We start from the raw sequence: 18,358 nt of genomic DNA on the forward strand, positions 1-18,358 counted from the left end.
GGAGTTCGAAACCAGCCTGGCCAACATGGTGAAACCCTGTCTCTACTGAAAATACAAAAATTAGCTGGGTATGGTGGCACACACCTGTAATCACAGCTACTCAGGTGGCTGAGGCAGGAGAATTGTTTGAACCCAGGAGGCAGAGGTTGCAGTGAGCCCAGATCGCACCACTGCACTCCAACCTGGGAGACAGACTGAGACTCTGTCTCAAAATAAATAAATAAATAAATAAATAAAATGAAAAACCACCAAACAACTATCTAGACTTATCAAACAGCTTTCACAAAGATAGCAGCCTAGCTCTCTGAACAGGTAATTTATAACCTAGATAGCAGACTTTGAAAGAACTGGTCCAGACGTCTAAGAATTAAATATGCAAAGAGGAAGATTTTGTTTCCAAACCACTGAGACCCAGCTCTGCTTGTTATTCCCTTTTCTTTATGGATGCATCAACATATCCTTTAAAGCAGGGGTCCCTAGTCCCCAGGCCATGGACCAGAACCAGTCCCTGGCCTGTTAAGAACCATGCCGCACAGCAGGAGGTGAGTAGCGGCCTGGGAGTGCAGCTTCATCTGTATTCACAGCCACTCTCCACTACTGGCATGACTGCCTGAGCACTGCTTCTTGTCAGATCAGCAGCGGCATTAGATTCTCACAGGAGCCTGAACGCTGCTGTGAACTCGCATGCGAGGGATCTAGGTTGCATGCTTCTTATGAGAATCTAATGCCTGATGATCTATCACTATCTCCCATCACCCCAGATGGGACAGTCTAGTTGCAGGAAAACACGCTCAGGGCTCCCACTGATTCTACCTCATTATCTATTAAAATGTAATAATAATAGAAATAAAGTGCACAACAAATGTAATGCACTTGGATCATCCCAAAACCATCCCCCTCCCTTCTGTCTGTGGAAAAATTGTCTTCCATGAAACCAGCCCCTGGTGCCAAAAAGGTTGGGAATGGCTGCTTTAAAGGGTTTCTCAAGGTTCTAATATTTTATTTGATAAGAAGTAGAATCATATAAAAAACCAAACGTATGTGTTAATTTGGGTATTTATACAGATATAGTGTATATACATACATACAGGCATGGAGGAATTTCCAAATTTCCTCTATTGTAAAACATACACATACACACACCAACACACACATGCACACATGGTATCCTAATAGAAGGCAAGGAGAATAGACATTTACTGAGCACTTCCTATGTGCCACATGTTTTATATACATTAGGATATTACAGTATATGGTAGCTTTTATCCATTCATTCAATCTCAATACTTTTTTTTTTTTTTTTAACAGTAGAGCAACTGAGGCTCACAGCAGTTATGTAACCTGCCCAAAGTCACACAGCATGATGGAGGGTCTGGACTGGAGATTTTGTCTGACTGCAACACTCATGTATCAAATCCTATTCAGTTTTGATGTTAAAAATTCTGTGGCTGAATTCGTCACAGTGTCTTTAAATAAAACAACAACAAACAAAACACAGCAAACCTTAACATAGTTGCTAATCATATGAGTTTACAAGGCCACCTGTCTCTTTACTATCGGTTACACTCTTTCCCACCCCATCACATTAATCACTCAGGTCTAGGGATTTGCAAGTTTGCTAACAGCCGAATGGAACAAAGATAAAAAGCTAAAATTTGTGATGTGGGCCTCACTCCAAAGCCTTCAACAACAACAACAAAAAGGCCAGGCGCAGTGGCTCATGCCTGTGATCTCAACACTTTGGGAGGCCTAGGAGGGTGGATCACCTGAGGACAGGAGTTCGAAACCAGCCTGACCAACATGGTGAAACCTCGTCTCTACTAAATACAAAAAAATTAGCTGGGCGTGATGGCGCATGCCTGTTAATCCCAGCTGCTTGGGAGGCTGAGGCAGGAGAATCGCTTGAATCCGGGAGGCAGAGGTTGCAGTGAGCCGGTATTGCGTCACTGTTGCCCACTCCAGCCTGAGCAACAAGAGCGAAACTCCGTCTCAAAAAAAAAAAAAAAATAGCCATTTGTGCTTTCAATCTCTCCGCTTCCGGCCTCCACCCGGCGGGAAAAAACTCCCGCACGTGGGCCTCCACGATTCCCTGGCATGCATGTCACTCTGGGCAACAGGCTGGTCGGCCACGACTGCGCAGGCGAGAGGCACAGAGCGACTAGAGACTGTCGTCCCCCGGTTTCCCTGGAGACCAGGCGGAAGCGGCCGGAAGTAGCGCTGCGGTTGGCAGCGGCGGGATGGAGAAGCTGGGGGTGGAGCCGGAGGAGGAAGGCGGCGGCGACGACGAGGAAGACGCCGAGGCCTGGGCCATGGAACTGGCGGACGTGGGGGCGGCAGCCAGCTCGCAGGGTGCGCCGCAGCCAGAGGAGCCAGCGGCCTCCTTGGGTGTAAATGAGAAGGGTGGGGCAGGCGGACGCTCGGGGCGGCGGCCACTGGGGCGCGACCGTCCCCGCCCCCACTCGGCTCCTCTAAGAGAGGGCTGCCTCCCTCTGCCTTGTGTTACGCGGCGGGTATCTCTAGAGGAATGGCTTCACCCAGTAGGAGTAGGGTGGGGCGCGTCCACACTACAAATACGTGTCGAGGGTTTATCTGCACCGTCCTTTCCTCTGTGAGGGGCGAGGTGGGGCGGGAATCCCTCAGCCAGCCCGACGAAAACTGCAGAGGCTTCCGGGCCTTTTAACTTTGGAGAAGTTGAGGACCTTGTCGCTCATTTGGCAGAAGGTGGGACCCGGTTCTCAGTCCTGGCAGGAAGGGATGGCTCAGAACCTAGGCGGAGTCAGGTCCGCTGTGGTCACGTCTCCGGTGACCCACTTCCAGCTCTGGTCTTTACCTTGTACCGCCCACCTCAGGGCCTGGATGTAAAGGCACCGGTTCTCATTTCCTGCTGGTTTTGTTTCATTCATTAATTTAGAGACAAGGTCTCCCTGCAGCCTCGAACCCCTGGGCTCAAGTGATCCTCCGCCCCAGCCTCTCCCTCCCGAGTAGCTGGGACAGCAGGCACGTGCCACCACACCTGGCTGATTTTCAGATTTTTTTAGATCAGGTGTAGCTGTGTTGTCCAGGCTGGTCTCAAACTCCAGCCACAAGCGATCCTTCCACCTCAGCTTCGAAAAGTGTTGGGATTACAGTAGTTAGCCATCGTGCCTGGCCTTTTAAATTTTGGAACAACTTTAGGTTTACCTGAAAGTTGCAGAGCTAGATCCCCCTAGTGTTAACATAAACTCAGTACATTTGTCAAAACTAGGAAATTAACATTGGTATAATACTATTAATTGAACTACACGCTTTATTAATATTTTACCAGTTTTTCTGCTAACGTTCATTTTCTGTTCCAGGATCCCAACCAGAATATTGTATTGTATTTTGCCTGTCTTGTTTTTAGCCAGTGTTGAGAGAAGGAATCGCCTCTGTCATTCCCTCCCCCACAAATAATGACCTAACAACTTTTTAAAATCAAAGAACTATTCAGTCTTTCAATTTAGTGAATATTTATTGGTGGTCTGTTATGTCCTAGACACTGTTTTAGGCACTGGCGATTTAGCATTAAACCAGATAATCCTGCTGCCATGGGAGCTAAAAATAGCCCACACTTGTACCCACTGGTTGGCTTCTGCCATTTTGTATTTCAGTTTTTGTTTGTTTGTTTGTTTTAAATGTAAGGGCATGCTGCTTAGAATAATTTTCAAGTTGTGTGAAAATCAACGTCATTTCAACTTTTCTGCCCCTTCTGGTTTACACTAAGAGCTACTATAAACTTCCAGGTGATAGTATTAGCTCTTTTATCATCCATTATTTATCACATTTTTTCCCTTCAAACTTATTACTATCCTGAGAAAAACGCAGTGCACAAAGAAACAGTAATTAAGAGGACTGAAGACCCTACTCTAAGTGGAGTTTCATGTCTTTGTAATTTTTCGATGCTTTCACACAATCCAGGAGAAAACTAACGTCACTCTGCATTCTTCCTTCACAGGTACCATGTTTTAAGGAACTGTCAGTTGCTGAGAGATAATAAGCAGCCTGAATTTCTTTTTATTTCTTTGCATATTGTGCAGGAGTTCATGATCAAGTGTTGCCCATACCAAATTCTTCATCCAGAGTCATAGTACATGTGGATCTGGATTGCTTTTATGCACAAGTAGAGATGATCTCAAATCCAGAGCTAAAAGACAAACCTTTAGGTAACTGTAGATTTATAATATTTTTAATTGCATAATGATTAGATTAGCAACTCATCATGCTCATTATATACTGATTTATTAACCTTATTAAGAAAGATTTTGGAAGCAGTTCTTACAGTGCTTTATAGCTGGTCATTTTTGCTTCACTACCAAGTGTAAATTTTACAAGCCTCATTTAATAAGTGGTGAATCTGAGAATAGTGTAGTCGGCAGAACAAATGAAGAGAAAGCAGAATAAATGTGACTTTTCTGTGCGGTTAGTAGCTTAGTTTGCTGGTCAGATTTCTTTTTCTCAGTATTTGAAATTTTACAGGCTTTGTTCTCAAAAACAGCCTCTTATTACATTTTAGTGGAAGTGTTCGTCTGTCCTCCCCTTTCTGAAATTCTCTCTTAAATTGTGTAACATCTAACTAACTAGTTGGATTTTGAACATAAACCTAAGTATTATTAAGACAGCAAACTTTCCATAAAAACATAAACATCTTTTTAAATAAAAGCCAAAATAAATTTTATATTGGATATTTGTTGATATGCTAGCTTGTTTTATCATTTTTATTATTCATATTTTAAATTGAGAAAGATAAAGAGATTTTCTTTCATGCATGCAGGGAAGATTCTGCTTTTAGTGTAAGCATAAAGAACATTTTTGGTTCACTTGCTGCTACCCTCTTGTGCCCACTTTGGCTTAATAAATCCCAATCCAGCCTAGCTGATTTACTGAAGAACAAAGGGATGACTAGCTTTTGCTATGCCAAGGTGAGTCTAGGATCTTAAAACTTTTCTAAGGGTGCCAAGGCATTAGAATCAGGGGAACCTAAGTTTTTTCTCCTGAAGGCATTTCTGAGTAGTAGCACTGTGTTATAAGATGTTCTGTAGATAATGCTTAATAAAAAAACTGTAAGTACGAATGAATGATTATTGGGAAGTGAGGGATATGAATGCTCCACGTTTTGGGGGGAAAACTAAAGTAGTCTTTCATTTTGTTTTTGTTGTTGTTGAGAAGGGGTCTCACTCTGTAGCCGAAGCTGCAGTGCAGTGGTGCGATCTTGGCTCACTGCAAGCTTTGCCTCGGGCTCAGGTGATTCTCCTGCCTCAGCCTTCCAAGTAGCTGGGACTAGAGGTGTGCGCCACCACACTCGGTTAATTTTTTTGTATTTTTAGTAGAGACGGTTTCACTATGTTGCCCTGGGTGGTCTCGTACGCTTGAATTCAGGCGATCCACCTGCCTTGGCCTCCCAAAGTGCGGGGACTACAGACGTGAGCCACCGTGCCCGACCAGTAGTCTTTCATTTATACTCAACAAATATGTGACGAACTCAGGCTGGTGACATGCAGTGATGAGGCCATATAATGTAATGCTCTATTAAAGGACTCCTTTTTTTAGTTAAGAAATCTACCAATCTGATTTTTTATGTAGTTCACTGAGGAATCTCAAATTATTATTACCTTTGGTTCCATGATTATATTTTTGGGCATTACCTGATATATGAAAAACTTTATATAAAAATAATGTTGTTTATGATATCAAAATTTTAGAAGCAATGTCTAATAGAGAAGTGGACATAACCTTTTTTTTCTATATGTTTGTATTTTACATATTTTAGGTGAACATTACTCTTACAGTGGTAAGCAAGTAGTCAACTTGTATAAAAAAAGAGCAAATAATTTTTAGCAATCTTGAGTCACCAATAAACTAGAATTTTTTATGCAGTCTGTAAATAAATGATCATAATTTAATCATTTTTGATAGAACAGTTCAATAAGTAGTACATAACTCTTAGATCCCTAAAAATTGCTATAGCCCAGCACTTGTTTTATATATTTTATATACATATTATATTTTATATTGCTTTATATTAGCAAGTTACGCAGAAGTTGAGTTTTTCTAGCAGCAACCAGTATTTAGTTGTACTCAATTATTTTCATCCGTTTTTTTTTTTTTGGTAGAACATGCCCTATTATATGGCAGTATAAATTAATCTGCTTTTATATTGTCTGGAAAAAAATCCTAGAGAGATTTGATTTGTATCTTATCACTGAAGATTCCATAGAATATATTGATTTAGGTTCATTTTTAAATTTTAGAAATGTAATACACAGATTGCCTTTTGTATATGAATAATTGATCTATCGTCTAACTTGTAATTCTGTGTTATTCAGTGTTTTGTTATTTAATAATAACTTCTTCAAGGAGACAAAACAACCAGAGATTAAAAGTGGGGTATGGAAAAATAATACACTGGTATATTATAATTCATAATTAGGAGATAGCTTGAAAACCTAATGTTTCTGCATTATAGAAATTTGATATATGGAGGCTATGTTTTTTAATTGAGACAGGGCTTTTGATTCTTATCAAAACTGATTGTCTTACAATTTAGACAAATGTAATATGGAATTAATAATATCTTTAAATGTTTTCTTCAATTGTGCTTGGGTTTCTCATAAAATATTTTTTACAGGGGTTCAACAGAAATATTTGGTGGTTACCTGCAACTATGAAGCTAGGAAACTTGGAGTTAAGAAACTTATGAATGTCAGAGATGCAAAAGAAAAGTGTCCACAGTTGGTATTAGTTAATGGAGAAGACCTGACCCGCTACAGAGAAATGTCTTATAAGGTTACAGGTACAAATGATAAGCAATGTACTTTTAGCATTAATTTTTATGTAGGATGCCTGTTCATTACATGAATTTTTTAATAAATGTAAAATAACATAAGTCAAGATGCTTTTTCCTAATAACTTCTTATTTTGGGTCTTGTCAACTTTAACAATTATGTGAAAGGATAACTGTATGCTATGAATAGTATTTTTAAGAAGATGTATAGTTGGAAGTAATTTTAACTCTGTTATTATTGATGTTTATATAACAGGGAAAAATGGAAAACAAAGTTTAAAAGTGAGAAAATGGGAAACTACTGTAAAGGATGCCAGGTCTTTAAAATTTTAAGTTTAAATGAATTACAAAGAAATATGTTGTTTTCTAATGCACTAATGATAATTGAAAGAGGCTTCTGTAACATTTGATCAACATAATTAAAAACTGATTTCTAATGAAATATTAATAAAAATATTGGATACATTAATATTTTCTTAGGTTTTATATATATACTAAATATTACAATGTAGCTAAACTTTCCTATGCTAAGGTTTGGGTTTAAATCTTAGTGTTATAGTAAATTACAGGAAAAATGAAAATGAGTGTGCACTGGCACATTGCAAATATAGTAGGTTGATGTAAAAGTAATTGTGGCTTTCACAATTTTAATTGCAAAAACCGCAATTACTTAATATATAGTGTAAAAATGTATAATGATCAGCTTTGCAATTATTTGTCTTTTTTACTTTTTTTGTTTTTCTTTTATGATAGCAATTTTCAGATGACTGGATTAAATGTCTATAATATACAAAGACCTCTTAGAAATTAACAGGAAAAATAAACCTAATAACAAAGGACAAAGGATATGAATAGGGAGTTGACAAGAAGAGCCTAACCCAGTGTCTAACAATTATAGGGAAAAAATGCTCAAATTCATTAGTGGCCAAGGAAATTTGAATTAGTAAGATATTTTATATCTGTCATACTTGCCCAAAATTAAAAGCAATGTAAGAAAAAAGTATCAAGAACACTTACTGAGTTTAAAGATGAATGTTCTTCAATCCAGTGATATCATTGCTGGGAGTTTATCAAATAGAAATAAAATCATAAGGCTGGGTATTGTGGCTCATACCTGTAATCCCAGCACTTTTGGAGCTGAGGTAGGAGGATTGCTTGAGCCTAGAAGCTCGAGGCTGTAAGCCATGATTGTGTCATTGCATTGCAGCCTGTGTGCGCATGACAGAGTGAGACTCTTGTCTCTAAAAAAGAAAGGGAACCACAAGTACATAAAGACATATGTACAACAATGTTTATCGTAGCATGGTTTATGATTGTCAAAAGTATGGAAGGAAAAATGCCCATCAAGAGAAATAGCCAAATAAACTAAGACATCTGTATAATGGATATTATATAGCCATTAAAAAGAATTCATTGGTGCAATACTATTTGAATGATGGAGATAGGCTTTGTTGAGTGAATAAAAGGCAAGGTACAAAGTCATGTATCATGTTTTTCCAAATGTGTAAAATTATGGCCTAAATGCCTCCTCTCATATATATGGGAGACATCATATAGATGCCTCTCATATTCATCATATAGATGAAGAAGAGTAAATCATTGTTTTGATTTGCAGTTTTCCATGAGTAAGGTTGAGTGTTTTTTCATATATTTTTGGTCATTTATGTATTCTTTTCTGTTAACGTATTCACTTGCGCCTGTTTTTAATTTGGGTTGTTCATCTTTTTCTAAGTACTAAGTACCTAGTACTTTTTGTGTTATGTATTTTTTGAAAAAAGTTACTTTATCAATTTTTCTCACAGTATTTTTCTGAGTTGAAGTAGGAGCGTAGCCAATTAGTCCTTTACTGTATTTATCTCTGACCTGTTTATAACCTTATTATTTATTTCATATTTTGATGCTACTGCATATATACCTTTCTTCAAGGTAGTTTTTTTTCTGTAATTACAGACTCCTCTTTTGGGTCCTATATAATTATATGTTTAATAAATGTATCTTGCTTATGAAGTTGATACCAAGAAAGAGGTTAACTTCAGGAATGGAGGCTGGGCATGGTGGCTTATGCCTGTAATCCCAACACTTTGGGAGGCTGTGGTGGGGTATCATTTGAAGTCAGTCTGGGCAATATAACATAGCAAGACCCTGTCTCTACAAAAGTTAAAAAAAAAAAAAAAGTTAGCTGGTAGCATGTGCCTGTAGTCCCAGAGGCCGAGGTAGGAGGATTGCTTGGGCCCAGGAGGTCAAGGCTGTACTGAGCTGTGGTGTGCTACTCCACTCCAGCCTGGGCAACAGTGAGACCCTGTCTCATTAAAACTACAGCAACAACAAAAACCTTCAGGAACGGGATAATTAGGGATTTGTCCTGTGACCTAAAATCAGTCAGTATTTAGTGATCCACCAGCTTCGTGCATGATTCTGTATTTAACTTGCTTTTCTATTTAGTGCTTAAAGCCTTATCCTTTATTTTTCTTATGTAGTATTCTTTTGATAAACTCTTGTTTTCTACATGTTACTTTGCATATCAGGTATATACTTTTGAAAATAAATTGCCGAAATTGATGAAGCAAATGCAAAACAATCATTTTCTTTGATTAGACATATTGTCAGTCTGTCCTGAAAGGAGGTAATAGTTTTCTCTAGGTAATAGTTTTCTCAGGAGTGATTTTTGGTGTTTGCCATGTCACATTGTTACCTTTATTGGTTTCCCCTCACATTGTCAATGTTGACATCAACAAAACAAAAAAGCACTTTTGGTGTTTGTGAAAAAAACATGATCTATGTGGAATGAGATAGTCCTTTTATTTCTGAGCTTCAGATTATATGACCTTAAGAATCTATGCATTTTTGTATACTAAGAGACTTGCATTTGTTTTTTCTTATCCAGCTGGTGTCAGTAGAAAGTGATTCAGAGGGAAGTGAAAAACTTTCTCAATGATTTTAAAGTTATTAGTCTCAATGTTAATATATGAAAATTGATAGTTTTTTTGAATTTATTTTGAATTTTGGTTCAGCTTAATCTAGTAAACATTTGACTTGAGGACTAGATATTGTGCTAGACGCTGGGCATTTGAATACCTGTAAGTTGTGGTTCATCTCTGCCTCTCTGTCCTAAGGAATACGCTTGGGAATGGCTAATAAAAATACCACGTTATAGTATATTTTGAAAGTTGACTGACTTTCTGTTTTATTCAGTAATAATTAGACGTTTTTAATATTATTTTGTTTTGCCTCTTTTAAACTCTTGGAGAAAATATAGCTAAAATATACTATTACTTGTTTTTAACTTTCCTGAGCAGCCTATAGTTTATTCTTTGACACATTTCTTCAAGGTCACCAATTTACTATAAGCATTGATATTTAATGTACTACAGATATAAAAATTATAGGTGTAGAAGATTGAGCTAAATATATTGCCATGAATAACTGCCCTAGGAATGTCATTTTTAGACTTTTTCGAAAATATTGCCTTTATACAAGATGTGGTACAGAAAAAAAGTCAATTAACTGAGGGCTTTATTAAAGATATTATGGAACTATGAATGTATATAAAACCTTTAACAATAAATTTGATAAATTTTTAAGCACTAGATAGTTAAATTTATCCTAGTTATAACTTCATTTACATTTGTGCTCCAATATTATTTCAATTTAGAATTACTGGAAGAATTTAGTCCAGTTGTTGAGAGACTTGGATTTGAAGAAAATTTTGTGGATCTAACAGAAATGGTTGGGAAGAGACTACAGCAGCTGCAAAGTGATGAACTTTCTGTGGTGACTGTGTCGGGTCATGTATACAATAATCAGTGTGAGTAGGTTCTTATTCTACCTACTAACTAAAAGTACATACATTTCTTAATGTTCAGTGAGTTTGCTGTGTGATTCTGAAAGATTCATGACTTTTGTTGGAGGTATAGTTATATTTAGTCAGTAATCTGTCTAGGAGACCTAAAATTAGGTGCTGCTATTCCATAATAAGTGTTAAGATTTTGATGACATGTAGCTCAATGCTCTGTGCACTTTTCATTTGCACAGAGCATTGTTCCTGTTCATCTGCACAGAGCATTGATCTGTGCGGAGTTTTCGTCTGACACAGTGCATTGGTTCCCATTTTAGAAAGCCATACCCAGCTGGGCACAGTGGAGCACCCCTGTAGTCCCAGCTGTTTGGGAGACTGAGCTGAGAAGATTGCTTGAACCCAGGAGTTTGAGTCCAGCCTGGGCAACAGAGCAAGATCCCATCTCTTAAGGAAACAAAAAGCCATACCTCTGTAGGTCATTCTTAAGTTATAAGAGTTGGCTTCTTAATATGCTTTTTGGAATAATTTTTTATTATTCTAAAACAATCTCTAAGCAGAGTTTTCAGGTAGGCTAGATTTGCCTTTGATGTGTCTTTTACATGTTCCCTTCGATTCCCCTTTGATGTGTGTTTTACATGTTCCCTTCGATTCCCCTGAGACCCTCATGTTGCTCTCTGAATTCCCAAGTTAGCAGTTTTGGAATGTTGTCCAGGGCTATCTGCCATGTGCTAGAATCTTCTCCAAGCTCCTATTTAATCTGTTCAAATAATCTTTGTCAAAGTTAGCAAGAAAGCAGAATAGTTCGTCTCCTTCATATATTGAGATATGAATGACTGATGGTGTTTCCAGGGATATTTACATTTGAAAATAAGCTGCAGTAAGCACCAGTGAATATCTAATTAGGCTTTTGGACATCTTATGACTCTGCTGGTGACTCCCCTATCATACCACATACAAGACAAGGTACTCTGCTGTTGTGTAAGACTTGTCTGACCCTTTTGCTCTTAAGCCTCCCCATGCATTTCCTCTTATCCTCTTTTTTGAGAACTAGACATCGGTCTACAGAATAGTTCTCCACAGAAGAAAAGCAGTAGAACCACAGTTTCTAGAATACATGGAGCTTTTCGTGTATCTTTGGTACTTGTGCCCATTTGTAACTTAAAAGGGCTAACTAGCAAGAATATTTCAAATATATTTCTATATAATTTTTAAGGCAAACTTGGATTTTATTGGTTAGAGTACTTTATAGAGAGCTAGGTTTTATATCCCAAAAAGGAAATGTGGAATTATTGATTAATTCTTCCTCTTTCACACAGATTTTATTAAAAATTTTTTTAAACCTACAGAAAAGTTGACAGAATAGTACAAAAAATACTCATTATGTCGTTTCTTTTTTTTTTTTTTTTTGAGACAGAGTCTCACTCCGTCGCCCAGGCCGGAGTGCAGTGATGTGATCTCGGCTCACTGCAACCTCCACCTCCTGGGTTCAAGCAATTCTCCTGCTTCAGCCTCCCAACTAGCTGGGAATACAGGCATGTGCCACTACACCCGGCTAATTTTTTTATTTTTAGTAGAGACGGGGTTTCACCACGTTGGCCAGGATGGTCTTGAACTCCTAATCTCAGATGATCTGCTTGCCTTGGCCTCCCAAAGTGCTGGGATTACAGGCGTGAGCCACTACTCCTGGCCCATTATGTCCTTTCTTGTAGATAAACCAGCTGTTATCGTTTTGCCACATTTGCTTTCTCTTGTTCTCTCTATGGATTGCTTGGTTGGTTGATGAGCTATTTGGAAGTAAATTGCAGACATCCTGACATTTCATCTCTAAATACTTTTAGCGTTAGTCTCTTTGAGGTTAGGATGGTTTCCTGTCATTCCAACACTGTTTTATACCTAAAGCAAATTTATTTTTATATAATTTTCTTACACTTTTCATAAAAGAGCTCTAAAACTGTGTACAGGTCAGAGATTGTTTCTAGCAGCATATACTGCTAGTGCATGGTTAAGATTTAGATCTTTAAAGTATAATGTTAGCTTTCTTGTTATATAATAATACTTTTATGCCTACTTACGGGTAAATATGAGTAAAAGTTTTGCCAATGTCAGTAGGAATTTTTTTATGAGATCAGTTTTCATAATGTGTTAATTATTAAGCACTCCCAGTACACAGTCACTATCACAGGCCCTTGGAATTTGCTTATTGAATTTGTTTACAGTATTCCTATGAAGCATGAAAGAGATTAGTCAAGTGGATAACAGGGTGGCAGTGATCTCTTAGTCCATTTAGTGTTGCTTTAACACAATACCTGAGACTGGGTAATTTATAAAGAAAAAAAGATTTATTTGGTTCATGATTCTTGTGGCTGGAAAAGTCAAGGTTAGGCCTCTGGTGAGGGCCTCAGGCTGTTTCCACTAATGGTGGAAGGCAAAGGGGAGCCAGTGTGTGCAGAGATCACATGGTGAGAGAGGAAGCAAGGGCTGGGGGAGGTGCCAGGCTCTTTTAACAACCAGCTGTCTCTGGAACTAATACAGTCAGAAACTTACCCCTGAGGGAGGGCTTTAATCTATTCATGAGGGATCCACCCCTGTGATCCCAACACCTCCCGTTTGACCCCACCTCCAACACTGGGGATCAAATTACAAGATGAGGTTTGGAGGGGACAAATATCGCAACCATACCAGGTGATGGTGGTGGTGGTGGTGGTGGTTGGATATAGACTAAGCCCTCTACCTTTTAAAAATTATTTTGTGAAAAAGAAAAAGGTTTTTCTTGTGACTTTGAATGACATTTGTTGTTTTTAAAGCTATAAACCTGCTTGACGTCTTGCACATCAGACTACTTGTTGGATCTCAGATTGCAGCAGAGATGCGGGAAGCCATGTATAATCAGTTGGGGCTCACTGGCTGTGCTGGAGTGGCTTCTAATAAACTGTTGGCAAAATTAGTTTCTGGTGTCTTTAAACCGAATCAACAAACAGTCTTATTACCTGAAAGTTGTCAACATCTTATTCATAGTTTGAATCACATAAAGGAAATACCTGGTAAGACAAACACATTTGAAAAGTACATATATGTCTTATTTTATTTCTTTTAATTTAAAAAATTATAGATACAATGTAATTCTTAGGTAGAGGTGTCTGTGAGTTTGTGTGCATGTGTGTGTGTGTGTATACTTGGTTCCTGGAAAAAACTAAGAAAAACTAATGTTTTCTCAAGCAAATTTGGATTAAGAAATATGTGAAGGTACTTTTCTTATTTTATCTACTTTTGTATGGTTAGAATATGGTCATGAAAGTTATAGCCTAGAAACATATGGTCCTTTATTTCCAGTCCCTGGGTCATACTCTTATACTGTACATTGCCTCTAGAGAGGGGAGTTCGTCTTTTACTAACTCTTTTGGGATTACATATAAAATATTAAGGCTACAATGGACTTTCCAAAACATCTAGGCCAAGGTCCTCATTTTAAAGATTAGGAAACTTATTTCCATGAGGAGTTCGGTGACCTATTTAGGTCATGGGGCAAGTTTGTATCTTTGAAGATGAAATACCCAAGTTTTTATAGGCCATCAGTATGTTGAACTACATTTCTGTGGTATTGCTAGGGAATAAGATGTTATAAAAGAGTTCTGTGGAAGTGAATTTCTAATACCACTGAAACTTAGATGTCATACTTCACATTTTTAACTGATACTTGCGTGATTCAAAAATGTATTATACACTGCCTTGCCTTCCTTAGTATAGTATAACTATAATTTGAAGTTTTTTGGATGACTTTGGTACTGCATTCTGAAGAACAATGTCAGGTTGTAATAAATTGAGGACTATATACTGGTGCAAAACATTCTTACTTGGCTTTGCTTTCGAGTTCTTGTATCTTTTTTTTTTTTTTTTTAAACAGGCTTTCTCCTTTCTCACTTATTGCCAAATTGCCAACCTTCTTTTATTTCTGCTGTGAAAAATCTGTCACTCTCCTTTAATAATTCCCCCTACATAGCCATCTCCTCCAACTTACTGCTTTTACTGTGCAAGAAAACCAGATAACTGTGGAATTACTGTTGAATGAAAAGAATAAGGAGACATTAAATAGCCTGTTTTCTCTTGTGAATAAAGGATGACTGAATTTTAGTGCAAGAACTTTGTGACAGTTTTGCTAGCAAGATTTTTTGTTTGTTTGCTTTCTGGCTCATAGTATTCTGGATGGTAAATGTTAGATATGACTTATGGATAAATGTGTGGTGGTGCGTATAGGAATCAGTTAGGTTACCTAATATGTACACTTAATTTATTTTAATTGCTCTAGTGGCAGCCTTTTTGTATATTAATAATAATCATGATTTCTGAATATTTCTGGAATATTACATAACAGGTGGTAAAATTTTTATTTTAGTAAGACAGCATTTATTGGCTGTCTCTGTATTCATTTTATTTTACGGCATTTTGTGAGGACTTCAAAGAGGTGCATATAATTCAGGAGCCCTGAGTGGAAGAACAACAACCTAGTTTGCAATGGGGTTTGATCTTTGCAAAATACAGTAGTCCCCCATTATCTGCAGTTTCACTTTTCACAGTTTCTATTACCTGCAGTCAACTGTGGTCTGAAAATAATAAGATATTTTGAGAGAGAGAGGCAGAGACCACATTCACATAACTTGTATATTGTATATTGTTATAGTTCTGTTTTATTATTATTGTTAATCTCTTACTGTGCCTAATTTATAAATTAAACTTTATCATAGGTATATATGTAATGGGAAAAACAGTACTGTATATATAGGGTTTGATACTGTCCATGGTTTCAGGCAGCCACTGAAGGTCTTAGAATGTATCCCCTGTGGATAAGGGGGGACTACTGTATAAATTATAGAACTTAAAGATATGATTGATATATTTATAATATTTTAATTAGCTTTATTTTAAGGAGAAAAGCTATTTTAACATTGTATGCATTTCTTTTTATTTAGGTATTGGCTATAAAACTGCCAAATGTCTTGAAGCACTGGGTATCAATAGTGTGCGTGATCTCCAAACCTTTTCACCCAAAATTTTAGAAAAAGAATTAGGAATTTCAGTTGCTCAGCGTATCCAGAAGCTCAGTTTTGGAGAGGATAACTCCCCTGTGATACCCTCAGGACCACCTCAGGTACATGATGATACTTATTTTAATTAAGTACTGGTTATCACATTATTTGAGATAAAGATTTCTAGTTTTAGTACCATGTTCTTACTATTCTAGTTTGCTTAGTATGTGATCCCTTTCCTATTAGAAGGCTGATTTATTATTAATAGATTGGATTAATAAGTATTCTTAAATGGAATCTTAAGCATTGATATTTTGATATCTTAAGTTACTACTATGATTGAAGACAGTGCAACTTAATTTTAATAGCCTATAATGCATATATGAGGCAAAATATTTTAATCGGTTAAAAATCTTGTTTTCAGAGTAGTCCAGTGATTTAGCAAATGGGAAAGGTATAATCACCCAGTTAACATTGACTGATTTTTTTGCTATGGGACAAGCACTTTACTGAGTGCTTTAAATACGTTAGTCCATTTAATCTTCACAACGAAGCATCAAGGTAGGTAGGACTGTTGTTTGTCCATTCCTTCTTACCTCTCTTCTTTCCTTCCTTCCATTCGCTCTCTCTCAAGATGAGGATACCGTACTTTAGAAAGGTTAAATAACTTGTCCAAGGATAAACTTAGATTCAAGTCCTAGGTGATTAAGAACTCTTGCCATAATCATACAATAAAGCTTGGAGTTGGTACTAGAGCTTTAGAGTTTTCATAACTTTGAATTATTTTATATTAACTGTTTTATATTAACTGTTAATACAGTAATATTTTATATTAACTTTCTAGTGAGTACAATAGCTTGCAGATAAAAAACAGTTAATATAAAAGTGAACTAAATGGCTCAAACTAAGGACAAGAGGTACGTTAGTGAAGAATGTATTGAATATTTATTTGACTCTACACTGATAATAATTAGATATAGTTATTTGAGTTTGTGCTAATCCTTATTTATGCTTCTTTGATAGTCCTTTAGTGAAGAAGATTCATTTAAAAAATGTTCATCTGAAGTTGAAGCTAAAAATAAGATTGAAGAACTACTTGCTAGTCTTCTAAACAGGTGATTTTCAATCCATTTTGCCAAGTCATCCTATGTATTCATTCTATATACGGTATGTGGAAAGAATATTTGATGTTCCATCTTGGAACTGACAGATTATCTGGAGACTAAACAATGTAAAAATAATTTATCATGGGATTTCTCTGCTTTATAAACTATTGTAAAGATGGTAATAGGGGGTCTTACCTAAATTGAATTCATTGGTCTTAATTCTGTTAACACTGTGGTTATACTATGGATCTAAAGCTGCAGATAGTTACCTAAAGGGGTTTTATGGATATTTCTAACATTTCTAGACTTATTCTGGTCTTCAGGTGAGAAGAAGAAGTTTTAATTTTTCCCTGTGGCAATTGCAAAGCCTTTGCCCTCAACCTAATAGTTGCATTTCATTAAGTTAGTACCATGCTAAATACAAATACATGCGAAATACAAAACCTGTGAAATTAACCATTTATCTGTGCCTCTGCTAATAGTTACTTGCATTTCATTAAGAAGAAAAAAATGCAAAGAGGAATAATACTGTCATAATTCTAAAACTCCTGATACAGGAACAACTATATAAATTTGTGATTGTTGAGGATAGGAAATTATTAAAGTAACAGTGATGGAAGAAGCAGAAGAACCCTTGTATCTCTTTTGCCTCAGACTGTAAAATAAAATGGAGTTGAAGGAAAGAATGGCTAGCTGGCGCTATGTGTGAGTAGGGTGAGTGACTGCAGGTGTGTGTAGGGTTTCTGATCTGTATGTAAAGAGTATCAACTGGGGTTATAAATATATGAGTAGTACAAGATAAACTGAAAAGGAAATTTAATTTTGTGGTGCTCCTTGTCATTATACATGTATTTCTCAATATTCCATATTCCACAGATGAGTATTATCTGTTTTCGTCCCATTTCTTTGTTTCTCCTCTTCTTGTTAGAAATTTCTCAAATTGTGGTTTCAGGGCTCTAACAGTTTAGAGTAGGTGTGCTTCTCTAATGATTCTAGGAGGACTAACTGTATTTAGAGAAAATGGTTTTTGGTTGGTTCTAAGTCTGAGAAAACTGAAGAAGTGAAATTTCCTCCAACTTTGCTGTCGTGTGCAATGTGGCACTCAAATGTCTTGAGCAGAGCCATGCAGCTCATTGTTGGCTGCATGCAGCTGGGGCTGGCTGTATGACTGGGCTCCAGTGATATGACTCAGGCTGGGCCTGCGAGTATGCTAGTGAAACTGGGTCATTTGCTTCAGCTAAATAGAAGACTACTCTGAAATGCCTAACCTTTGGAGACAGTTCTTCACATAGAAAAACCACAAGAAGTATAAGTTTTACAGGTTCTCTTATTTGAAGAGTCAACCCAGAAGTGAGACCAGGTGCTCTAAACCTGTGAAATACAAAACCTGTGAAATTAACCATTTATCTGTATCTCTGCTTGCTGGCTCCTTTTCTCCCACACCACGGGCCCTTATTTCAGTGACTGAATTATAACACCATCTAAGTGACTTGCAAAAAAAAAATTACAGGAGTGTGTGTGTGTGTGTGTGTGTATATTTGTGTATAATTTTGTTTTCTCTAGAGTATGTTATGATTAATACTATAGGTATGTAAGAAATGTAAAACCATATTATTTTTAATCCATCCTCTAGGCA

The 18,358-nt window shown here is 37.1% G+C and overlaps 1 protein-coding gene across 6 annotated transcripts in view; it reads left to right on the top strand.

Annotated features, from left to right (window-relative positions):
* The first annotated feature begins 1,150 nt into the window (after positions 1-1,150).
* Positions 1,151-18,358, top strand: part of POLI (DNA polymerase iota) — a 53,811-nt gene continuing 36,603 nt past the window's right edge. For 2 of the 6 annotated variants that reach the window (XM_024926378.4, XM_024926379.4), the window contains exons 1-7: positions 1,151-2,349; positions 4,056-4,181; positions 6,644-6,808; positions 10,452-10,604; positions 13,400-13,636; positions 15,560-15,738; positions 16,640-16,731. In XM_024926378.4, coding sequence (XP_024782146.2) covers positions 2,238-2,349; positions 4,056-4,181; positions 6,644-6,808; positions 10,452-10,604; positions 13,400-13,636; positions 15,560-15,738; positions 16,640-16,731 — 1,064 coding nt within the window. In that variant the 5' untranslated portion in view covers positions 1,151-2,237. Of the gene's footprint in view, positions 2,722-3,973; positions 4,182-4,789; positions 4,938-6,643; positions 6,809-10,451; positions 10,605-13,399; positions 13,637-15,559; positions 15,739-16,639; positions 16,732-18,358 lie in introns of all 6 variants that reach the window. The other 4 variants (XM_034943742.3, XM_003827230.6, XM_034943740.3 and 1 more) reach the window with 4 other exon arrangements.

The sequence above is a fragment of the Pan paniscus genome, chromosome 17 (genome assembly GCF_029289425.2).
Source record: "Pan paniscus chromosome 17, NHGRI_mPanPan1-v2.0_pri, whole genome shotgun sequence".
Lineage (NCBI taxonomy): Eukaryota > Metazoa > Chordata > Mammalia > Primates > Hominidae > Pan > Pan paniscus.